General features: G+C 38.9%; 2 protein-coding genes across 5 annotated transcripts in view; both read right to left on the minus strand.

Moving 5' to 3' along the window:
• Window positions 1-6,872, minus strand: part of akap6 (A kinase (PRKA) anchor protein 6) — a 115,777-nt gene extending 108,905 nt beyond the window's left edge. For both annotated transcript variants that reach the window (XM_028438918.1, XM_028438917.1), the window contains exons 1-3: window positions 6,758-6,872; window positions 1,193-1,356; window positions 395-566 (exon numbers count right to left, since the gene is read on the minus strand). In XM_028438918.1, coding sequence (XP_028294719.1) covers window positions 395-566; window positions 1,193-1,320 — 300 coding nt within the window. In that variant the 5' untranslated portion in view covers window positions 1,321-1,356; window positions 6,758-6,872. The remainder of the gene's footprint in view (window positions 1-394; window positions 567-1,192; window positions 1,357-6,757) is intronic.
• A 4,487-nt stretch (window positions 6,873-11,359) lies between these two features.
• arhgap5 (Rho GTPase activating protein 5) overlaps window positions 11,360-26,435 on the minus strand; it is a 32,377-nt gene continuing 17,301 nt past the window's right edge. For all 3 annotated transcript variants that reach the window (XM_028438919.1, XM_028438920.1, XM_028438921.1), the window contains exons 3-7: window positions 25,314-25,464; window positions 17,331-17,408; window positions 16,206-16,337; window positions 15,996-16,101; window positions 11,360-15,546 (exon numbers count right to left, since the gene is read on the minus strand). In XM_028438919.1, coding sequence (XP_028294720.1) covers window positions 15,228-15,546; window positions 15,996-16,101; window positions 16,206-16,337; window positions 17,331-17,408; window positions 25,314-25,464 — 786 coding nt within the window. In that variant the 3' untranslated portion in view covers window positions 11,360-15,227. The remainder of the gene's footprint in view (window positions 15,547-15,995; window positions 16,102-16,205; window positions 16,338-17,330; window positions 17,409-25,313; window positions 25,465-26,435) is intronic.

Raw genomic sequence — 26,435 nt, forward strand, 5'->3', positions numbered from 1 at the left:
TTTTTATTTCCGGTATTGGGACGGCTCTCCAAGCCGTCGTGAACGCGCACCAGCGTCATGTGACGTCATCATCAGCGCCATTTGATGCCACGTCTGCAGAACTGGGCGGGAAAATCAAACTCCAAAAAGCTGTACAAAATGTATCACACAATCTTTTCAAGGCAATAGGTAGAAATATGTGTGGACTCATTCTCTTTGGTTTAGAGCGCTTCACCACCCATTAGCATTAAAAAAAACTTAAAATAGATTTTTATTTTTTATCCAATCCTGCCCTAAGCTCCTTTAAATGTATTGGTCTTATTTAAACTCTCCTATTTTTTCATCTTCTCATATATTACCTTATCTTATTAAATACCTTTTCTTGCTTTGTTTTAGTTGTCTGGTCTTATCTTACCTTTAGCTGTACCAGGTGAGCGTCCACATGTCTGTCCTGTCCGTCTTGTCCCACAGAGTGTGTGAGCTGTGCGACTCGACCGCTGGTCGCCCTCAGCCACTTCTCGATCTCTGGCAGGTGAAGAACAACCTTCCAGTCAGCTCCAGTGTGAAGAGGAGGAGGTTTCTGGGACCTGAGGACAAACAGAAACGTCATCAGCTGAACACTATGAACACAAAGACACTGTCTACACACTTTGTTCTGGCTCTCAAGGTGGGAACAACCAGAACAAGGTTATTGAGGGCTGTGAGATTATACACACTTAGAGAACACATGCAGTTTGCCTATAGGTGCATCACTTCAACTGGTCATATTTGTAACTGGTGATACCTTTACTCAGTGTCCACATCATCCTGAACAATAAAAACACTTCAGATGACAGCTAGGCATTTATTTTCAGGTTTTACACCATGTGACCTTTATAATCAGTCACAAGATAACGTGATCACTAGTCAAATCATAACTTCAACTAGTATGGACACTTAATGTGTTACAAACCAGTCACAAGATAATATCTGCACGAGTTTAACTGTAACACTGATAGCATGAATCTTCATTGTAACACAAACCAGTCACAAGATAACATGATTTCTATTTGAACTGTTACACAAACTGGTCTGAGGGCTCAGTGTGTCAAAAACCAGGCGCTAAAAAGTGTTCAAGTGGATTGTTTGTCTTGGACCGAATGATTTTTGAACCGGAATCAAATAAACACGAGGGATGAGGATGGTGGGGGGTGGGGGCTCTTTGTTCCTTTACCTTTCGGTTCCACTGCTCAGCTCAGATCTCTGAGGAGGATCAGCTGATCCAGACTGAGGCAGATCGCGTTGATCCAGGGTCGGAGAGACCGAGGTGAGCATCGGAGACGTTGGACTTATAACGTTCATGGTGGAAATCTGCACGGTCGCCTTTATTGGTTCAAACTGGGGGAAAGAAGAGAGAACTGGGGATGTTAATTAGATCCAAATGAGAAGATGACAAATGAAATCTGGGATTAAAAGACACTTTCAGAGTCGTCATGATAAGAGACAATGACAGACACATTTTAACCTGTCATCACTAATTACTAATAGTGTAAGGAATTGAATGGAAGGTGGATGAGCTTCAGTTTCTAGGGGACTGGTGGGATTTTACCAGCTTATGTTCACTCCCCTCCTTCATATGAAACCTCAAACTGCTTCGACAGACTCTTTTGGTGGTGAGAATGCAGTGTCAGCAGCTGTAAACACACTTGTTGAGGTTTTAAGGAGTAACTAAACCTCAAAACCACTTTTTACTGCTGAAAACAAATATATATGAGTATAAAGCAGTGCTGTTATTTGATCCTAGTCCAACACTTGACATTTTAGTCAAAGTGATAACGTTTGGCATATTTTGTTCTAAAATGTAATCGTGGCAGCCCTCTATGGGTTGAAACAAACAAACGTAGGTATTGGCTGAGAATGGAGGTTTGTGACGTTTTGGAGGCTTCTTATGTCACTAACAAAAACTATTGGCCCCGACCCTCCTATAAAAACTAACACCTGTGGACTCTACAATCTGTGGTGAATAGGTTGGATTGAAGTAATTGTGAGTAGAGATATGTAGTGACTATTGAGTAGCTAGTTAGCATAGCATAGATTGATTATTGGAGTTTTTTTGGTCTAGACCACGAATGCCAAGTTTACGCCCATGGGCCGGACTCAGCCCGATTGTACATTACATCCGGCCCGTGGTTGATATGGGAGAGCATTTTTTAATTTCTTTTTTTTTTTTTTTGTGTCCACCAGTACACAAAATGTGAAATAAAATCATCCAGTTGTTTGTTTGCGGTCTGTGTAAGTTTTAGAACACAGAGGAAATTGCTCCATTTCAAATTTTCTACATTTGTGATGTCACACGTGACATCGGGAATCAGTGTTGCCAGATCAGATGGACAATTACCAGCCCAATCACATATTAGAACAGCCTAAACACAAACCACGAATCTGGCAACACTGTTTGTGACACAATGTGACACGGCGGTTCGGACTATCACCTTGATAGGACTATTCCTGTAATCTCTACATGAGATGATGACAATAAAGCAACGTAGCAGCTCCTGTAAGTGTTTGAAGCAGCTGAAACAGCCGTTTTTGCTGTTGAAGCTGTTGTTGCTGCATGGCGCATACACTTCATAAAAAAGGGTTTTTCTGACTCACAATCACAATATCCGCTTAAATATCCATGTGTTTTACCGTAAAGTGCAGGGTTTTTTTTTTTTGGCACGCCCACTCAAACAGCCCGATTTTAGAATTGGTGAGAAAGTCATTTTTCAGAGGCTAAAACTCTAAAAAACTGGCGGGTTTGGGAAAATAAAACTTAAATATTGTTTGGGTTCTTAGAACAAATGAAGTTGGTTAAAAAATAGCATAATATGTCTCCTTTAATTTTGGTCGAATCCGTCAGTTGGTCTGTTGGTGCTGCCCGCCCCTAAACTGGTGAAAGTTAAAAGTCTGGCTTTGACAAGTAGCTGAAGCAGGCTGGTCTCCCCATTTAACATAACCCTGTGTGATATGGGTAGGAGGGAATAAAAGGGGTTGGGGTTGACTGATGTAGGCTGCACAGTAGGCTAGTGCCATAGGCATGGGTGTGTAGAAAAGTGGGTTGGAGTTTACTGGTGATGACTGGCAAAGTTAATGTGCCATCTGTTATTGAGCCAATGTAATGTTTTAAGATAGGCCATATTTGGCTATTTTTTCAAGAGCCTTTTTGTTTTACTAATTCCTACTGAATATTCAGTCACTTGGCCTATTGTTGGATTACTTTATTCTGGCACTTACTTTCTGTGACTGGTTTAGATCTACTGGGCCTGGCCTTCTTTTAATTGGCAGGTTTTCATGTGCAAGCCTTCAATAATTATGATCAAAGTAATTTACAGTTAACACTTGTGTTATTTATAGGAAATGTGTTTTGTCTATTTAGTTGCGTTTCCAATTTATAAATGTAGACTACTTGCATGGATAGGACAATGTTACGTTTTTAGAGCTTTAGGCTGCTATGTAATTGTAGGCCTCATTGTGAGGTGCCAATGCAATTTATTGTTGATGAGTACGCCTTCATGATAAATTTCAATCAGCATATCCATGTGTTGAGTCAGTGTATGGTCTTTCAGGCAGAAAATGTAATTCGGCCCCCTGAGGTCTCACTTGAAAAAAATCTGGCCCCCTGACCAATTTCACCCTGGCATTCCTGTTCTAGACTGGGTATGTGTTAACTGCTCCAGAAGCCCCGCCCATAATCAAGGCATTTTTTCAATTTCCCCCTCGTGGCAGGTCAGCAAAACCAGGGGTTTCATCACTATTTAAATAAAGTTGGAGAACACAAAGTGATCCTCAGATGAACACAGTCACAGCTGGGGGTCAACAGTTGTCCATTGATGTGTAACACGTGTGAACACAACTTAACGTTATGGTTTAAGTCAGGATTTTTCAACCTTGGGGTCATGACCCCATGTGGGATCACCTGCAATTAAAAAGGGGTCACCTGAAATGTTTAGTAATTAATAAAAAGTGATTGATTAAAATCACATTTAAAAACAACAACAAAAATTCTTTTTCAGATTATAACACCACACACAATCTCAAAAACCTGTATTGTATCTATACTTTCCATTTCTAAAATATACTAAATCTAGTTCAAATAGAATATCTGAGCTGGTGCATCTTGTCACTTTGTGCACTAATTATGGCTACTTTGTAAGTGTAACAGCATAACAAACATGATCAAAAACTACAGAACTTTACTTAAAGTTTTACACATAAGGCTGACATTACGCTGTTGTTAGCATAAATAAGATGTCATGAAGGCTGTCATCAAATGTTGTTAGCTAAATAGACACCTGTGGAGCTACAGTATGTTGACATTTTTTAAGTTAGGTAAAGGGATCTCGTGGGGTTAGGGGTTAGGATTAGGGTAACGAAGGGTTAGGGTAATGAATAACACTTATTGACAGGCGTCATGTCACCTTATTCACGCTAATGACAGGCATCATGTCACCTTATTCACGCTAATGACAGGCGTCATGTCATAATAATGACGGCATAATGTCAGCCGCCCTTATGTATAAAACTTCAAGTAAAGTGTTACCAAAAAATGTTTCTGGGGTCACCAGAAATGTGTGATATCAAAATGGGGTCACAACCTGAAAAAGGTTGGTAACCACTGGTTTAAGTGGTGACCAACGTCACTTCTGACCAACTTCCAGTAATGTAGCTATTGCTGCGTGTGTGTGTTTACCTAAATACACACACAAGATGTTTAGCAAACACAAATCAACAACACGACGACAACAGTAGCAGCTGACTGGCTCCTGTGATGAACAGAGATGTTATGAGACATGTCATATTATTTTAATTGCCCCATATTTTGCGTAATGGTTTGTTCTCAAACAAAACATACAAAATAACCCCACCTCCCCCTTGACCGTAAAGTAAAAATGGCCTGGACAGTGAGTAGACATGCTCCTGCACACCACTGCTCCAACGCAGCACCTTTCCAACACATCTACACTTTCCTTTCCATCACTCTTCTCCCCTTGGGACTGGACCCAACCATTAGTGTGTTTAAAATCAGTGGTCAGGATACCATCACAGAGCGCTGACTCATCATTCTGTGAGTAACCAGGACCAATTCGTCACAACAACGTCAAAGGACAGGGGAAGTTACACCATATGAGGGTTAATGTTTGTCACAGACGGACAACACAAACTCACCAAACAGCAATACAATCACACACAACGACAATGAGAACACAAATACACAAAATGGCAGTGGAAATAAAAATAAATGAAAAAACAAAAATATAAAACATAACAATAAAAACACTCAAACAACACTAACAGATATAAACCTCCATGGAGGATATTCTTATTGCTGATGAAGGTCAGCAGGCTGTTCAGGCGCAGGAGCCGCATCCTCTTCCACTCCACAGGATGTGATGCAAGCCCCTCCAGAGGCGTTTAAACTGGGCCGCTTCTCCAGTTACTGATGCATTATGGGATTAAAGCTTCCTGTAATCAGGTGATGTGAGCAGTTGGTCACAGTATTCTGAGAAGATGGAGCTATAAACTACCAAATTAAACCAGAAAATATTATGAGAATGTTTTAATGAACCTATAGCCTAATGTGTGAATGTGTGTGTGGATAATTAAAGCTCATGTATGGATGCTCACACACAATACAGCTCTGTCATTGTGTGTGTGTGTATGTATGTAGACACCAAATGGGTCACATTTTGGGGTCCTTAATGCAGAATAACAGAATACTGAGACTGGAATGCTGTGGGCGGACCATTTCACCCTCTACTCAAAACCGTGGGAGTAAAATGTATTTAGTTGGTCACACGTATGGTTAGAATAGAGATCTGTGTTTAATCTGATGTGGAACAACTGGAAAAGGAGCAAAAAAAGACTTAACATCACACACCCTTTCTAACTTCTGACCCTACTTAGTCAGCGTCGCTACATGCTAAGCTAGCCTAAACATATGGAACTGGTGCCTGGTATGGAGCACATTTACTGTCAGCAACACGTGGAACGCAAAGATTAATTTCCAACTTTCCTTTCCCCTTACCTGAAAAGATACACAACACGGCACATAATGCAACACACAAAATGATATAAACACAAGGGTTGTTTTGATGCACTGCTACACAGACTGTCAGTAAAAGACACAACACGATTTTCAAAATGACAAAAAACAAAAAACAAAACACAAAACAAAAATACACATAATGAAACCAAAAAACACAAATCGACAACAGAAAAGAAAATAATATCTTCCAGTTTCCTTTTCCTTTCCAGAAAATACACCATCAACCTGCTGTTGCTTGTAGGGAATATGAAACGGCCTCTGCACAGACTGTAAAAAAACATGATTCAGACATTGGCCTAAAAAAAAAACCCAATATCTTGAAATGGATTTAAAAGTCTATTTAATCAAATGTTGACTGGTGTGTTTCCTGCTTAATCCAATCACTGACAGAGACTCAGACAATAAACAACTTTCTGTGTGGATTAGAAACTCACACTGTGGATTAGAGCGAAATCCAGGCTGCTGTGTGTGTGTTTGAGGCAACAATAAACAACCAAACCAGACGGTGTGTGAGGAGCAGCAGTGGCTCTGCAGAGCCAGAGCAGCACACAGGCCACGAACAGAGGAGGCGACAACCTGCTTCTTTACACCGTAGGCCTCAACAAAAGCTCCCAGAAACACAAACATTCACACACACACACACACACACCCACCCACCCACAGACACACACACACACACACACACACACACAGAGTGTGAGCAGCACCTACCACATGTCCTCCTCCTCGGATCAGGGAGTGTCGTGGTGTCACTGCAGAGACTGACGGAGGAGGATGAGGAGGATGATGATGCGGCAGCTTTCAGGGAGGAAACAGGAGGAGCTCAGTCACCATGGGAACTGGGAGGATGTGATGGAGAGGGTGGGGCTGAGCTCTGATTGGCTGATGGGGTGTGGTGCTTCCCTCTCTGGGAGGAGGAGGAGGATGAAGGCTGCTGCTTTCATTGACATTATATACGTAGACGCCGCATCGACTGTGGAGGGAAGCGTCTACAGCGCCGCCATCTTGGACCAGTGCTGGTGGAGGCAGCAGTGCATGGACATGTAACTAAAGGTTGTTATAGCTATAGTGAAATAAACACCGACAGGACAAACAGAACCATCAATGTTATGAATCTTGGATTCCTAACAACAGCCTGTTACACAGATATAAACAGACTATTACTGCAGTAATTGATGGTTTAGAAAGAATACAGCATCTATTAGAGCTAATAATAGGCCTAATTAATGATTATTTTTGTTGTTATCTCTGGCTACATTTAAGGTTTCCCAAAAGCGGTAGTTTAGGGAGGCAGTGAAACGGGAAGATTTTGTGGTAACTGAGAAGTCCATGCTCTGCAGTGATGACTTTGAAAGGACAGGACAAATTGTCCAACTGAAACAGGAAGTCAAATGACTCTTGTAGATAGTTTTCTGAGGATTGTTTATGTTTTTGTTCCTTGACTACAATAGTAATAAAGATGATGATGATAGGGATATAATATTAATAGTGACAGTAATAATAGTAATAATAGCAATAACAAAATAATATAAGAATCCAGTAACTACAATACAATAATAAAAACAATAATATTCATAATAAACAATATTAAATAATAATAAGGTCATATAAGAATACAAAATAATAATATAGCAATAATAAAAACAGCAATAACAATAATAATACAATGAAAATATTAGTCACTATAATGTAAAATATGAACAATAAAAAATAATATTATGAGAATATAATGAGAATTATAAGAATAGCATTAACAATAATGCAGTAGTAGTGCAATTATACAATAATAATAACTGTCAAATGCAATGTATAGCCTTAAGCAATGTTGTCAATAAAAACCTGCGCACATCTGAACATTTTCTTGGTTCCTTTTGTTCTATTTATGTGTATCTATCTATCATTCTATCCATCTGTCTGTCTATCATGTCCGACGTTTATTACAAACAAACCCCGTGAAAATTTCTTGACAATTGAGTGATTTATGACAACTTAAGTATGTAAGCAATGTAAGCACGTCATTCCTCTATAGATGTAATGCACTGTAGGAGCGATTGCCACCGTTCCAAGATGGCCGCCCTATTGACGCACCGCTCTAGTGGGATACAGTCGATGCAGCGTCTACGTTTAATGTCTATGGGTGTTTTCTCAGTGCAAAGGAGGCAAAGGAAGCTGTAGAGAAGAGGCTGCTGCCACCCAGTGGACAAACAATAGACTGCACTACAGAGTATTACACGAGTTTACAGAAAGAGCATGAGTGGAACCTTTAAATTTAACCATGACGTGGGGGTAAAAAAAAAAAAAAAATCACAGAAGTAATTTCACAAAGTTTACAAACGCTAGTGATTAAATAACTAAAAATGTACTTGCAAAAAAATCCAGTGTCAAAAAAGTTCAGTGTATATATATATATATATATACTATTTAATAAAACATGTTCACGAGCAGGTATTTCAGGTGTCAGGTAACATTTATCGCTAACTCTGGTAAAAGAAGTAAACAATCTTACCGACACTCCACCGTTCCCGTTGGCCGACATCGTAACCTTCTCTTCCCGCGTCGGTGTCACATGACCAATGGAGCTGTAACTCGATTGGCTGGACGTTGGATAATTGAGGAGGGGATCTATTGCTTTTCCTTGGTTGTTGTTTTGGACTGTAGTCGAATTTTTTGACACAAATTTTTTTTTTTAGACTTTTTTAAAATTGTTTTATTTCAGTATATTTAATGTAATTGTTTTATTTAAAGATAAGAAATAATGTAATTTTGGGTTCTGTTTATCATCACTTATGGAGACCGCATGACTGGTGCTTAGTGTGACCCAACTTTGGCTCTGATCGAAACACCTGAACTGAATCATGAACAGCTGCGGCCAATCACTCTTGGTGACGTCATTTTCAATTAATGACTGAAGGAAAACACAGAAATTCTTCCGTTTTTTACTGAGGATAAGAAAATCCTGCTGATGTGTTTCCTTAACACGAACTTTGGCCTCTCAGCGGGTAAAATAATGGTTATCACGTGCAGCAGGGCCACAAACATGTGATTGTTGGAGTTGAGGATTTGTATAGAATTGTGGTGGTTTTGTGGCTTGCTTGTTTTTTTGTTGGTTATTTTTAGTCAGTTTGCATATTTACTTTTTTTTTTTTTTTTTTTTTTGTGAGTCACTTAGTTTATTTCTCTAGCGATTTTGTGTGAATTTGGGACTTGGTGCTATTTGTGAAGTCATTTTGTGTATTTTCATATTTTGTGTTTTTGTATGTATTACGCTATATATGTTATGGAATCTGGTAGTGTATTGTACAGGGTTGGGGTCGATTATAATTGTAATCGTATAATTACAGTTATAAGTGTCATTTAAAAAACTGTCGCTACTGTAATCATAATTGAATTGTAATTGAGTTCAGATAATTGACTTGGCGTGTACTGTGAAGTGCAGCTTGTACACCTGCCATGACCGCACGCTCGATCTCTGCCGCCGGGAGAGAACCAGCCATACATATCACCCAGGTAGGCAATGGTGATGAGGTGGGCGGGATCGGCTGTGTGTGTCTCTGCTTGTGTATTGGTTGAGGCTACAAGGGGCGGGGTCAATTAGCATATGTGCAAAACATTTAGGTTCAACATTTAGATTTCACATTTAGATATAAGATCAAGCATTTAGATATGATATATAACATTTCGATTTAACATATAATATTTACATTTAGATTTAATATTTAGATTTAACATTTAGATATAACATATAACATTTAAATGAAATATTTAGACTTAGATTTAACAATTTGCTATAACATTTAGATTTAAAATTTAGATTAAATATTTAGATATAGATTTAACATTTTGATATAACATAAAACATACCATTTAGATTTGAATATTTAGATTTAATGCTTTTTTTAACCTCTATATATGTGGTTAAATGTAGGAAAATGTGCTAAATATGAGAAAAGTGAGATAAATAATAAGAATGTGTTAGCTACAACTTTTATACTGAATTTTTACACTTGGCACTCCATAGAAAAAATGCTGGTCACTGTAATTGTAATTGAGTTGTAATTGAACATGGATAATTGAAGATGTAATTGAAAAATGTGAATGGACCCCAACCTTGGTATTTTACGTCTTGTGAATTCCTCATGTTCATTTTGTGTAGGCCTTTTTTTTAACGAAGTGTCTATTGATACTGAAATGTATCAATAGCCTCTGTCACTATGGTACGTTTTCCGAAGATGGCCGAGTGGTATGGTACGTTCACACCAAACACGTTTCGGACAGAAGGCGCCACACTCAAGGATTCTTCCTTCCGCTAATGTGGGTTCGAACCCCACTTTTTTCATATATATTTTTTCATTTTAACATTTAACACGGCAAATTCCACCTTTAAAAATACATATACAAAAAAAATTAAACATTTTAGGGTGTTTCCTGGGTTAGGGCTAAAATAAAAGGGTTAGCGGGGTAGGTAAAAAAAATTAATGAGCTAAAATAAAACTGACGGAACTTTAAGTCACATACGTTTCTGCATAAAAATGTCAATTTGTTTGTTTTTGTTTACGTTTGTATATAGCCCTGCATTTGTTGTGGTTTTCTAACTTCTAACTTTTGAAACGAACTTTTATCTACACCCATGTAAATGACATAGGACAATCTACACAACTGCTCACACCTTGTGAACAGACTTAACTCATGAAGGATATGAAGTGTGGCTGGGAACTCCTTCAAAATAAAACTACAGGGTCCTAACACTGGTTCCTTCGGGGTTTTTATTTTTACTTAGATTTCTTCAAACTATTATGCAGTTTCTTATGCGGTTATTTATTCTCGCCACTAGAGGTCAGACTTGCGCCTCTACACTACCCTCATCACGTTTGGAGTCAAAGGCAAGTTTAAATATTTGATCTAAAGTGGAGAATAAATGATGGAGGTAGATTTATGTCTTTATTATTCAATAATTATAATAATAATAATAAACATAGATTAAAAAATTAAAATAAATATTTGACTCCCAAAATTTACCTTTTTTTTCTTTGATTGAAAATGTAAATTTATTCTTTATTAAAAACATTGTTTGATTAAAGCTATACTTATTGGGATTGAACAATAAAACCAAAAATGGCCAATCCATAATATGGCTCAAATACAAAAAAAGATGATTTATATCAAATATTGACTTCAATCAAAAAAAAAAAACAAAAAAAAAAAGCTTTTCTCTTTAATTGAAAAGCAGTTTTTTTTTTTTTTTAAATGAAGACAATTCTACCTCCATACAGAACTGAGAAATCTCATCATTTTTACAAAGTAAGAGGTCAGTCATTTTTGGAAAAAACAAACTTTATTCTGAAACATTATGGAGAGAAAATAAACAAGTGGAAAACGTACTGAAGAGTCTTTATGTCCAGTTTGTGAGATTGTGTTTTATTGGCTATGAGAGAGGGCTGATGAGAGGCTGGTTTGTACACCGGGGCATGATGGGAGCAGGTCTGTGAGAGTAATTCCATGTAGCAGCTGCAGAGCCTTCACACACCAAAGAAGTTCAGATTCTTTCACTCCACATTCAATCACTCCTCCTCTTCACCCACAAAACTGCAGTGGCTCGTCTCACTTCAAACACTCCTTTGTTCCTTTAACTTTTCTCACCATCAAACTGCTTTGTGCGTCAGCAAGCCTTCAAAATCAAAGTCCAAACTGTCATTCATTCTTGTCTACGTCATTTCTCATTAAGCACTTTATTTTGAAAAAAGCCCCATCCCAACTTTTTGAGTTTAAAACAAAAAAAGAAAAATGCTTTTTTCCCCCCTGCTGTCTTAGGCTTGGTGTAATTTGACACCAGCTTTATTATTCTCTTGTGCATTTTTTAATCAATTTGACACGCTAGAACACATTTTTCAACCTGTTTATTCTTAAAAAAAAAATTACACCTAAAACAAGCTTTTTAAAATCCCTATTGTTGTATAGCTCAGTGTAATTTGACACCAGCTTCATTATCCACTACTCTTTTTAAATCAACTTCTTCTATCCCGCTTTTTGAATGCTCAGTAATTTGACACCAGCATCATGATGTGCATGTCTTTAGGAAACTCAATGTCTTGTACATTGTTTCTGCACTTTATTTTGAAAAAGCTCCTCTGCTCTTGGATGTCAGAGGCTAAAAAGACCAACAATAGTTTATTTGTTGATTAAAGTCCCTAATATTTTGAGTTTTCAGTTAAACAAAGGTTATTTTGCATTACTTTGGCATACAAAAATGTGGAAATAACCAAACCTGTATAAAAATAGAATATCTTCAATCTGAGCTCAGGTTTTGGATAAGTTGTTGAGAATTCTAAGAGAATAAAGTAACTCACAGCTTGTGTTTTTATTGAATTTGTTGCTTTTGAAAAATATTTGATGGTGAAATCCCATTTCATTTTGTTTTCAATTACATTAATACACATTTCATCTATTGTATCAGTGTCTACATAAAGTTCACACCAATATTTTCAGCACTTTATTTTGAAAAAAAAAAAATCCTAAACATCCATTCTTACGACTTAATTTTATCCCACTGTTTTACAGCTTGGTGTAATTTGACACCAGCATCACTATTTTTACCTAAACAGATAGTTAAATGGGGAATATGTGGGTCATTTATCAATCATTTAGATTTGGTCACTTAAAAAGATGACTTAGGCTAAATACCTGATAAGTAATTTAACACCAGCCCTGTTATATTTGACTAAAACCTCCACGTCAGTCTGAATTATTAGCCACTGAATTCTCTATCAGACCAACTTTTTAAACTTCTGAAACCCAATTGACAATCTTCCAAACAGCCACCGCATCACATACATGTAAATTAGCAACAGCTTTGCTCATGGAGTGCAGAAAACCAAACTGCAGGTGGAATTTGGATGCCACGCTTGATTTAATGGACCAAAGAGGAGGAACACACACACACACACACACACACACACACACACAATAGCTTCTGACAGATTATAGTAGAGTACCCCGTGGTAGTTACCAAATCAGCATCTTCAGCTGAATTCTTATATATATTCTTATATATAATTATATATATACTTCTGTCCTTTATTTTGGAAAAACTATTCAACATTGAACCAAAAAAATGATAGGAGTCAGTTTCTTCTCGATGGTTAAAAAAAAAAAGTGAAAAAAGATCCCAAGATTTGAACCAGAAAGTTGTTTGTTTTTTTTATCATTACTAGAAAGAGAGGGAGCGGAAGTTAGAAAGAGGGAGAGAAAGAGATACATGCAAGTTTTTCCAATTCCAACAAATCAATGGGGGAAAAAAAATGTTAAGTGAGAACGAAGGAAAAGAAGCCTTGTCCTCCTGGGAGGGACCGAACGTAGTGGTTTCAAACTCATGTGCCGTCAGTCCACGGGTCGGAGAACAAAGTTCGGTTCCTTTCCGACAGTAAAGTCTGCGTTTTGTTTATTTCCCTTAAAACTGGCTCCACAGGTCAGTTTCCACACACATACTGTACACACACACACACACACACACACACAAGAACAAACACACACACGGGCCGTCACCGAAAATACAAAAAAATAAAAAAGACGGTAAAACAGAGATGACGTGAAATTTGCACATGGACCATTGATGTGCCAACAGCCGAACTCTTGATGAAAGCTTTTCACGAACTCCGAGGAATTCTCGGCGGGCATCAAAGTCAGAATTCGACAGAAATCTGTAGGAAGACTGTTCGTTCCAGAGGATTGAGCTTTCCGATCCTCAACGAAAGTATTCCGAAGATTTTTACAAATCTCAGGAACACACGTCTAGCTTCAAAGTCAATAATAGGAAGGTTCACCTGTGCAGGAATCAAAGGAAATCTCATTAATCCAGAGGCTGGAACGTCCAGATCCTTAACGAAAGTCTTCCAAAGATCTTCACGAACTTTGGAAATCTTTAGCTAGCTCCAAAATAGGACATCAACAAAACATTAGGAAAGTTTTTACTGTGCAAGGAACCATTAGGAAAACTCCTCGTTCCACAGGATTCCAGCACAACAAAATTATTCCGAAGATTTTCACAAACTTTGCAAACGTTCAGCTAGTGTCAAAGTTAGAACAGAGGGAACGTTTCCCTGTGCATGGATCTTTTGGACAAGTTGTTCCAGATGATTGAGCTTCCAAATCCTTAACGAAATCTTTTTGATTTCTTGCAAATTCTTGGCTAGCTCCAAAGTCAGACGTTAACAGAACAGAAAGAACGTTGTTCCTGTGCAAAGACTCTACAGAAAAACTTGGCAATCCAGAGGGTTCTAGAACTCTCGGAAACTTAAGAGTCCATAGAAGGAACGTTTTCCTGTCAATCGGCAGGAAGACTCGTCGTTCTAGAGGACTGAATTTTGGGGAAAAGATGAGCAGGGCTTGAAAGGAGGCCAAGTCTATAGGGAAATGTTTTGCAAACATGTGCTATGTCATCAAACAATTTACGATTGGTGTTGTCGCGATGTGCCAAAAAGTAAAACCACCTTCAGTCTTCGATTCCAGAAGGTGATGATTGTGATTTGGTTTTAGTTCTAAACAGATTTCCAGACCCAGATTCCAGGTTGGCACGGTTTTGTTTAGATTCATGGTTGTAGTGTAAGTTTGCAATTCTAGTTACATTTGTGGTTGTGGTTGAAATTAAGTTTTTCTGGTATTGAATTAGCGTCTCTGGCTATGATTAGCCTTATTGGTATAAACCTAGTGTTTCAATCTAGTGTTAAATTACCACTTCTTATAATCAGCGCTTCTGGTTCATTTTATGGTTCCTTGTCTGATTTAGCAGTTGTTGTTAACAGTACTGGTTTAGATCACCAGTTACGGTTAAATGAGCAGTTCTTGTGTTGAATGGGGGACTGAGGATGGAAATCTGAAGTACATTTCTGGTCTAAATGAGCAGGTCTTGTCTTAAATTAGTGGTTTTGGTGTTAGATTAGCGGTTCTGGTCTAATGTAGTGTTTCCAGCATTAAATAAGCAATTATGGTATTGAATCAGCTGCTCTAGCATTAGATTAGCGGTTCTAGCATTATATTAACAGTTCAGGTCTTACATTTGCAGTTCTGCTCCTAAATTAGCGTTTCTTATGTTAGATTAGCTGTTCTGGTATAAATGAGCTTCTTCGTTATTAAATTAGCGTTTCTGACGTTAAATTAACATTTCTTGCGCTAAATGAGCAGTTCTGGTCTAAATTAGTGGCTCTGGTGCTACTGAATGCTGGATCTGCGTAGGCTGCAGTGGCGGCGGCAGTTGTAGCGGCAGCAGCGCCTCCACCATGTTCTGGCAGCGCGGCGGCGGCGTGCCGTCGCTGCCCGAGCTCTCGGCCGGCTCCCCGCCATAGAAGAAGAAGTTGCTCTGCAGGATGAAGCTCTCGATGACCGCCTGGTTCAGTTTGGTGGTCGACAGCGTGTCCTTGTTCTCAAAGTCCGGACGCATCAACGTTGGCCAGAAACAGATGGAGAGATTATCAGCCGTCATCAGCGTGGTTTTACTGTGCTGACTCACCCTGAGAACACATCAATAATAAATATTATCAATAAATAATTATACATATGAAGAGTTAATTTGCAAGAGCCGATCAATGCCATTCTGGGGAAAATAACGCTTTTAGATCACGTAACAGAACAATGGTAGACCAGATTCAATAAGAATCTCTTTAGATACATGTTTACGGGTAACATTTACAACAGTGCAATAAAGTGAAGTTGAAAATTTGTTATATTTTTATTCATAATGTTTAACATTTAATTTTTTAGGATTTTAAATTGTTGTTTTCTGAAAATTTAATTTACTCATGTTTCCCTTGTCATTACAGGGTTTAATGGGACTAAAACATATTACCAACAAGGGTAGTTAATAGGTTCAATTATTGAGAAACCTCTATTTTGTTATATCATGTGTAATATTTAGCTTTTTTTTTTTTTAATTGTATTTAAACACATATGAACGTCTTACCTGTTCAGGTGAGTGATGATGTATTTGAAAACCTGAAAGTTTACCGGCGGAAACTTCTTGATGATCTCACGCAACGTCTGTAGACGCTCGATGTAGTCCATGATTTCTAACACACACACAAACAAAAACATGCGCAAAAGAAGGTAAGACTTCGAAATAATACACACTAAAGTACAAAGGAACACTGCGTGCGTTGCGTCCATGTCTTACTCGCTGCCTCCACCAGCTCTGGATGAAAGCTGTATGGGATCAGCGGCTCGGGAAGGTCAGCAAAGAAAGCCTTGAGCGCTCCAGCGGCGGCGTTTACCGCCACGTCCATGGCTACAAAGTCTATGTTTTGATCTGAGGGAGGAGAGAAAGGGAAAAGGTCATCGACTCTGATCAGTGTTGGGGGCATTGATGATTGTAATCGCATAATTGATCATTCATTACAATTATGGAGTAATTATAATCGTAATTTTAAAAACCTTTTGCTGCCGTAATCGTAATGAAATTGTAATTGAGTTAAGAAAATGTAATTGCCATGAAAATTCTATATTTTTTAAGATTTGCTGGGCTGTATTAATCTGTGTTTCTGTCCGCTGTTACCATCCTCTGCTGTAAAGCCTAACTGATCTTCATTTTTTCATTGAGGAAAAATATACTTTGAGTTATGGAACTGATTAGAATCGTTCCTTGTGGATATTGTTTTTTGTTTGTTCTGCCGTGCACACTGCCGCTTCATGTTCTGGCAACTGTCTACGGTGCTGAACCAGTGACAGCATTACTACTACTCGGAGCGGAGAATTCTTGTGGCTTGTTTGGCAGACCGCACATCTGAGGTGTATTCCAGAAAGGAGGTTCAACAAACTATCAACAGTCTATCCATAAACTCTGGGTCAACATACCACGCAATGGGAAACTCTGGGTACCTAATTCTATTATAGCTGGTATGAAGTGGGTCAATCAACTCTGAGTATGTAAACCTTGGGTTACTTATGTGCATGAGCGTGATAAAAAGCCGTCATCAATTGAGCAAAGGTAACATCTCATTTATATTGATTTTTATTGTAATGTAGTCGTCAGTCCAAAAAAGAAGGAGTATGACTGAGCTTAGATTTGAACTCCCAACCCTAAGCTCCCAAGCATGCCATCTGAGAAGATTCTTTTAATCAGCAGAGTCACAAAAATAATAAAATTTCAAAATAAATGTATGGGCGCTCATGTGCTTAAAGTATGACTCAGCAAATTTGGCTTTGGGTCGCAGCTTGTGAATAAAGAAAGGTTTTCGAGTCTCAAAGTCATACCAGTTAAGCACTGCACTTTTCTTAGCAGTAACTGGTTTGCTGTGGTTACCTTGGTCAAACTGTTTCTGGATGTTGTCCTGGTCCGTCTTGTTCCCGCTGACACGATATAAACCCTCCGTGGTCAAACCTGTGAACACACACACACAGAACACGTTTAAAGCACACGGACCAATGGCAGCAGCCCACGGGTGTCACGTGACTACATGCAGACACGGACATCTTCATTTGTCACATTTAGAGCAAAAAGCGGGTCAAAGAAAATAATAATCATGATTAAATAAATCTTACATCAAATATAAAACTTGCAAATATGAGATGATTAATAAAATGTATTGCTATCAATTTATGTATAAAAGCTCATCACACACAGCAATGCTCTGTGGCTGCTGCTGCAAGGTCATCGTCACTGCAGCATATGTTCCTGTGTGCGTGTGCGTGTGTACAGAGGCGTTAAGCTGTATTATGTAAATTCAGTTTTAATGAAATCAAGTAAATCATGTAAACCGTGACAGCGTGTTTATGGGGGGGAGTTTTATGTAATTACAGGCATATATAAATATATATTCACACATGGTGTGTGTGAGCATCAGTGAGCGTTCATGTTTGCATGAGTAAAATCATCAGAGGAGCAGTTTACAGAATGTAAATCCCTTCATTTGAAATGTTCCTTTTGTGAAGATGACACACGCACACACCTAAGTATACACAAGTAATCAACTGTTAAGTTAGTTGCTACAGCAATGATGCTAAAGGAAGTAGGAAATAGTCACCACCTAAGTCACCTTACCCTAACCCAAGATAGAAACCATATATGACATATCGAAGTACGATAATCTACACAAACACACAACTAGAAATGAATGGTTATTCTTTATAACAGTGATCTCAGTTGCACAGAGCAACAGAGAGATGATGGTGCATCGAATGCTCCACTTTCTCAAATCCAGGACATCCGCTCCTCATCATGCTCCTACAGAGAGCGACACAACGCACCAACATGAAGACGAACGAGCAGGCAGTGCCCGATTTTCCCACAGGACACGAACACAGCGTTTCTCACAACGCTGGAAGCAGAGAAATGAGCTGAGGCGGTCGGTCTGGAACTCATTCTGTGTGTGTGTGTGAGAGAGAGAGAGAGTAATGACCTGAGGTGAGCACACACGCACACACACACATCTCTGAGACACAATGACACAGAACCACAGCTTATATGACATGGTTATAAAGTGAAATACATTCACACTAAGAATACATTCAGGTTATTATGTCAGAGTTACAATAGGCAAAATCCTGTGAGGTACAGTGTGACACACCCACATAGAACTGACTGAAACACACAAAACAACAACATGGGTACAGGTAAGGACATAAAAACAACAAATTAACAAGATAAATACACAAAACCAGAACACGTAAAATGACAAAACGGAAAAAATGACACCAACAACACACAAAAAGGCCTCCAAAAACACACAAAATAACAAGAAAACCGCACAAAAACAAAACCACACTAAAAGATAAGCAGGGGTGATAAATCACCTTTATTCAAACCAGTGACTCTCAGATTACAAGCCCACTTCCTTAACCACTAGACCACCACCCAAATGACTCCAAAAACACAGAACACACCACTTGTGTGTGGCTTACATGGCGTATCTATCTAGGCCTGGGCATTATATCAAGTATAATATATACTGTATATCGAGTTTTCCATTTTGATGATATAGGAGAAAAAGCCTGTTCCTGTGTGACCTAGAATTGTCTTCCTGTTAAAACTGTTTTCAGCTAAAAATATCAAGATTTATATCGTATATTGCTATTTTGAGAAAAAAAAAAAAAATCGCCCAGCCCTAGCTGTATCTACTGTTTGCAGTTTAAAGTTTTTAGGACTTTAAATTCACTTAAAGCTGCACAAGCTCTCAGCACAAACAGCTGTAAGGTTTCTGTGAAATATTTAATCCAATGCCTGAAAGACTAGAATTTAAGTATTTACACTCAAATGAAGCTTTCTAACACAAAGACTGAGTGTGTTTCTTTAGATGAGAATCAGAATATCTTTATCAATTAGTGAATGGAATCGTGTGTGTGTGTGTACTTCTTTTTCACAAACCCATCACATGTTTGCCTTTGTGACTCAAAATGCTAAAGAAAGTAGAGACTGTAAAGGAAATGTCCCAGAGAGCAACATCAGAAGCTTTTAAGGCGGTGTAATGGAGAGCAGAGTGCTCACTAATCACACTAAAAAATACACGCCCTAAGCCGCTCCACTTCCTCCTATTGCCTCTGCCAATCTACCAAAAGCCGCGCCTCTACTTTTCTGACATAACAAGGTTGCATAGACATAGGTCTATGGGTCAGGTAAGAGCCAAAATCATATTTACCTGTTTGCTGTTGTGACGCGCGGCCTTGTTTCCGTGCACAGTTCCGCATTCACTTTGATTGACAGACTCAAAAACAGGAAGTCAAAGCCTATTGGCTGGGAGATCACCGCGCTCGTTTCAATTTCTATAGGGGTCTATAGCACGAAGGCAGGACTTATATACATTGACGTATATGAATGACCACCGGCAGCAGACAATAGAAAAAGAATAGTTAGGTATTTTTTCGCATTTCAAAAGAACCATACATAAACACAGATTTCTCAGAAATCAGCATTAAAGTCCCTGAGTCAGCATTTGTTGTGCTAAATGAAGTAACACACTCTAAATCATGCTTCCACTCAGTATCTTTCATGATTAATATCCACCTGAACATCACATTGATCATTTTAATAATAACCTTGCCAAATTCAACAACATCATCTCATGACACTAATGGATAAAACGATGCGCTTACGATAAAATACATACAAGCCCAGTTCTGTGACGTCTAACAGGTTCAGTCGGACACTACGAGCCCTCGGGTCAGTCTCTATACAACTGTTTCCATTGGACATCGCGTCACACACAGTAACAGGGTCAGATCAATGTGAACTCTCAATGACAGACATATTCAAATACATACATGGTGTGTATCACCGATTAATAAAAGTGAAGATGAGCACATTAACACAAAAACAAAAAGACACCAAAACAACAAAAAGGCAAAAGAACACACTAGCAACATGCAAAAAACTACAAAAATACACTAAAAAACACTCAAAGTATTGAAAAAAATTTCCTACCATTGAGTACTGACTAGTTTGTGTCTACATATGTTGCAGATAAATTGCTGATGGGTGACCCTTGGAGTGTTTTAAATGAACTGATGATCATGTTTAACTGGTGACTGTTAAGTTTTCCATCAGTTAGACCAAATTAGCAGTAAAGCTGGGCCCTGCTGGTGTTTGTCATAGCAAAGTATTGTCCCACCTTCAAAGAACTCTCCCAGTGTGTGTGCTGGTTTGTAATGGTTTACACCAGGGATGGGCAACTATCACAGCGAGGGCCACAAAAATGTGATCGTATCTGATAAGAGGGCCACATGGTTATCATTTATGTCAGCATTTAGAATAATTACTCATCTGAGCAATAATACACTGGGGAAAAAAAGAGTTTTGTCTCTTTTTTGTCTTTGTGGTTTTGATGTTTTCTCAGTTTTTAGTTTTTATGAGTGTTTTTGTTATTTTTTGTGTTTTTGTTTTATTTTCATGTATTTTTCTGTCATTTTCTGCATTTTTGTTGTCGATTCGTGCGTTTTTGCGGTCACTTTCTGTATTTTTGTTGTTGTTTTCTGTATTTTCCTGTAATTTTGCCCAATTTTATTAACAGTTTGTGTGTCTTTGAAGCTATTCTGTAACGTTGTTGTTGTTGTGTTGTGTATTTATGTAGTAATTGTGTTTGTTTAAGGGGTTCTTGTGTCTGTCTTTGTTGTCATTTTATGTTTTATGAATCATTTTGTGTACTTTGTGCATTTTGCTGCCTTTTTGTATATTTTTGGGGACTTGCTTTGGGGGCCGCAAAAATTTTGACTGAGGGCCACATGTGGCCCCCGGGCCACCAGTAGTCTTTGTCTGGTTTACACTGATATTCCTCAGTAAATATGGCATTAAGGTAAAAGCATTAATGACGGTGGGTGTGCCCACCACCCACATCTTTAAAACCTGCTCATGTTTCCTGTCATAATTCTCTGATCGGCCTCTGAAACGAAGCCTCGGAGGAAAACTGGGACTTATTTCCTTAAAATCAGCTCGACTGCAGTGAAAATCCCACTAGTTGGGCGAGCAGCTCCGACTTCAAAGCCTCCAATAATCAGCTTTGTGTGAAGCCTGGGTGACACTGAATAATTCTGCCGCAGTGTTTAAAAACAGACCCGCGCTGGGTTTTCCTTTTCGCTTCCTCCACAGCCACAGCAGATGGTGTCAGGCTGAAGCTGGCACTGCTGCACAGCTAACAGACGCCCATTGACGCTCCAAACAATGGAAAACAGCTACAATCACTGGGTTCAATTTAGTAATCCATTTGGAGCTGTAATATCGATAAATGTGAATATTTTCAGCAATTGTTAGACTCTGTTGTGAAAGCATTTGTGGTTAACCACGATCACTTGGGAGTGTAACACCACAGTAAAAGACCAAATACAATAAATAGACTTAAAACAGGCTAAAACAGATTTAAAAATGACTGAAAAAGAAAAGAACCAAAACAAACAAAAAAGGACCAAAAACAGATAAATATGACCAATATCTGACTTAAAACCAAATACCAGTAAATAAAAGGAAAAATCAACCAAACGTACTTAAAAAAACAGACAAATTACCACAAACAAACAGATGCAACCAAAGTTAGACTTTGAAAAATCAGACTTTATAAAAGGCCAAAAAACAGGCTAATGGTTTAAAAAAAGAAAAAGACCAGAAACAGACTAAAAAGAAACAAAAAAGGACTAAAAACATGCTAATGAGACAAATAACGCCAAAAAACTAAACAAAAGAAAACAGGACCTAAAGCAGACTAATAGGACTAACCCTAACGTCTGCAAGGAAAAGGTCATGTTAACTAGAAAAGTGTTTCACTTGATTGCCCATGGTTTTTGTTATTTACTGAGAAGAGTCAGGGCTGACATAAGCCCGAGGAAAAGGCTCGGTACCCACCCGCCTGTTTTAATGGAGCTGGTATGAAGCAGAATAGAGACTCTCCCCCCTCGTAAAGTGCCGGGGAAGATAACAAGCAATGGGACTTCCACATGCATCAGCATCAAAAAGCCATTTAATCATCCCCACCGAGCCAAATACCATCTCGTGTCCCGGGGGAGCGGAAAGCATTTAATAAAACTTCTCTAATCGAGTGTGGAGAGAGCGGCCAGCCTCTGCTCCCACATCCGTCAGTGTGGGACCGACCTGAGCGAGGAGATAAAGGTTCTCGTGTCCTCTTACACTCTGGCTGCAGGAATGTTCCCCCGAGAGTCTGATGACACATGCTCAGGTTTCACTCCCAGAGAGGTGGGAATCACTGCATCTCAGCAGCCTGGAGCCTGTTGAGCAAGACGTCAGCATCTTTGGACAAACCCAGAGAAGAACTGGGTGGTTTTAACTGTCCACGGACATCAAAGAGAAGCATCAGGGACAGAGTTTATTCTTTCAGACGTGCTCTGGTGACTCCATGGACATCAGACAAAGTCTTTAGTCTTGTTCTGTGTTAGCATTAAGAGCTCTGAGCACATTAGCTTTATTTCTTCATCTGTGTTTCCTGGTTTCTCTTACAATCAGTATGAGACTTTTTCAGGGAATCAAACTGTCTCCATTATTTATGGATATACTATTATTAGTTATTCATATTAAATAAATTCATATATTTATTTATCTAATCTATTATTAAATTATGTAATATTTTGTTATATTTAGATGAAATATTAGTTTAATATTATTGATTGATAATAACATAAAAACATGTTAATAATATATAAATATAAATAAATATATTAAAAAAATAACCAAAAACTAAATAAAGCCAAAATGAACTGACTACTATTGGTTCTTAACTTGTAGGTCAAGACCCAAAAGTGAGTCCCAAACCCGTTTACTCTGGTGGGTTGCAAGAATTTGCCCAAGCAAATATCTTTTAATATGTTGATTTATTTCATCTAGAAACCATCTTCGAGTTTCTTTATCAACCATGTGAAAAAGAGGCCTTCAAAACAGAGGAATACGAAAAGGCTATCACACAGAGCATGAAAAAAAAAAAAAAAGCTGAGAAAGATGTTGAGTAGATGTTCTTCAGCAAATTGATCACCTGCAATAGGTGGCACAAGCAGAAACGTTTTTCAAACGTTTTCAAACTTGGTCACAAAGCTGTGCAGCAGCACCCTTAAAGTGCTCTAACATGCATAGTGTCACTGGTATTAAAGTGAGGAATAGGATGAGTGTCAGAAACGGGGGCGGATCAGTGCAGATCTACAGGGGATCCAACTCATTTCCCACCCACAGACATTCCCAGTGTGACCCCGCCCCGCGGCTGTAAACTGAAATATGCTGTTAAAGAACGATTGGATGGTGAGAAACCTCAGAGAAAACAACCTCTCACACAACAACAGGAGTTTAATGACGGCTGGTGTTCAGGGCAAAGAGGGTGTTAAAAGCACACGGTTGGTCTTGATGTAAACACTGCTCAGGGATTCATGCTGACACGTCAACATCATTTTAACACATGAACTCATCAACATTAAGGGTGCTTTCACACATATAGTCCTTTCCTTGTCACTACTGACAGTTGCGCCGTCACGTCCTATATTTGGTTTATCTTCCAATGTTCTCCAAAGGAGATCCTAAAACAATCCCTGCAGAAAAGTCATTAATAATAATACTAAATAACCCATAATCACACGATGCCACAACCTGCGCTAATGTTCTACATAAACACAGAGACCACTCCGTCTCCATGTGTCAGTGCTCAGAGCTGTCATGTTACCGGTAACTTACTGGTAAAGATGTACAATATGTGAAGATATGAGAATATATATGCTATAAAACAGAGTAGCCAAATGTGCAGCCATCGCTGATCATGTGAACACTTTGGGAAAACAGAGATGAGTGAAATAAATGAATGATGTGGGAGAAATACGGAAGAGAGTGAGGAAATGTGACGTGTTTGTGTCCTGACAAAGCGACTCTGAAAATGGATGGATGGATGGACTGATGGACGGACGGATGGATGGATGAATGGATATTTGTGTGTGTTACTGCTGGAGCACTGGGTTGGGAGTGTGTGCTCGTATTTGTTACCGTGACGGCAAGCACGCAGCAGCAACAGCAGATGGAGTTGCTCCATTACAATTGTGCTGCAATGTAAAGTCCTATGTTTGGTCCTGGTTGCTTTCTCACATGGTTGAAGAAGAACTAAGTAACTTGCGCTCAGCGCTCCCCTAAAGGTCCCTTTTGGTTATGTCAATGTCATAAACACTCTGCACCCCCCACCGCTTGCCCCACCCTACAGCTATATGCGCACCTTTGCTCTCCCAAGATGGTGGCAACCGATCACTGAAAAATCCTAATACAACAGTGACACTAAGGATGCTTTCACACATATAGTCCCATGTGACCATGTGAACAGAATGAGGAAAAGAGATGAGGAAATGAATGATGTGGGAGTAATACGGAAGGGAGTGTGGTGAAATGTGTGTGATGTGTTTGTTTGTGTGCTGACAAAGCGGGTCTGAAAATGGATGGATGGATGGATGGATGGATGGATGTTAATCATTGTGTTGAAAGATGATGTACTTGGGGGTTAGAAAGACACTGTGTGATTGGTCTCTGAGCTTCAGGGGAGGAGCTAAAACACCCCTCAGTTGTCAATGTTTAATGTGCACAACAGCGTTTCCCTCCCCATAATTACCCTCCCCTTTTTTTCTTGCACAGGTTCATCTAAACAGTCGCAAGTAAACATCTCTCTCCTTTTCAGCCTCTGCTGTAAATCTCTCCCTAATCACATCTCTGATCCCAGTAATCTCACATTGTAATCAGCAGCACATCAAACACAAAGCTTACTGAATGGAAATCCACTCGTATGGACTGGAACAGACAGACAGACAGACAGATGTGTCAGGAAATCGCACTCACCCGTGCGCTCGATGTAGTCCACACACTTCTCGATGAAGAGAGGGATGGGCCGGTCCGCGCTCACGAGGTTCTGCAGGGGAACGCCAAAGTAGTTGCTGTCCCAGTTTCTCCGTGTGGGTGGATACAGAGGTTTGGGAGGTTTGGAGGATCTCTGATGGGAGGAGAAAACCAGAGGAACACAGTGAGCGCTGGTCCAAACTGGGACCAGTAGTGAGACTTAGAAGCCTTAAAGTGATGCAGAAGAATAACAGTGTGTAATGATAATGGCTACTGGCTCGAGAACACAATTTAAACTAATAAGTGAACCTGATAAAATAACAATATACAAAAATATTAAAAAAAAAAACACAAAAAACACAACGAAAAAACATAAGATGACAAGAATACATAACATTACACATAAAAAACTCAAAATGACAAAAAAAATAAAGAAATGAAAACCACTACAAACACACACAAATGAAATCAACCTCAGAGACGCACAAAACAACTCCAAAAACACACAAAAAAACAACAAAAATAAACAAAATGAGATTTAAAAAATCAGTAACCAGTGTAACTGAGCTGTGTTAACCTACCGATTATCTTTAGTTTATTTTAGTTTAGTTTATCTTTAGTGGCACTGATGTTATTCTATAGTGAAATAAAGGCACAACTGTGTGGTTGAAACAGCGCAAGGGTTGTCCCGCTTGGAAAAAATAAAAATAATAATCAGCGAATATTTAAAATGCAGCGTCTAATGTACATTCGGACGGTAAAATGTGGCTTTAGAGGGAAAGGAGAAGTGAAATCAGGGAGGATATTCTGAAAATAAAAATATCTGCACTTCCTACTCCTCACTAGTGGGAAAACTGCCTCATTACTTTCTTTAACTTGACTGAGGCGATACGATGTAACAACACGGAGAGGAGAAAGGAAGGACAAACGACACAGAAGCTGCGTTGCCAGTTTGGGTTTCAGTGGGTCTGAGAAAGAGTCGTTAGGGACATTTTAGTAGATTTTTGATGGTTTCTGTGAAGAATCAAGAGCATTAACTGGCAACACAGAGCAGATTGACACGTAGGTCCTTGGAGAAAGTACCATACTCACTCAGATTAAGTCTGTGAACTGTTTTCAAAGCCA

Source organism: Gouania willdenowi, chromosome 22 (assembly GCF_900634775.1).
Source record: "Gouania willdenowi chromosome 22, fGouWil2.1, whole genome shotgun sequence".
Lineage (NCBI taxonomy): Eukaryota > Metazoa > Chordata > Actinopteri > Blenniiformes > Gobiesocidae > Gouania > Gouania willdenowi.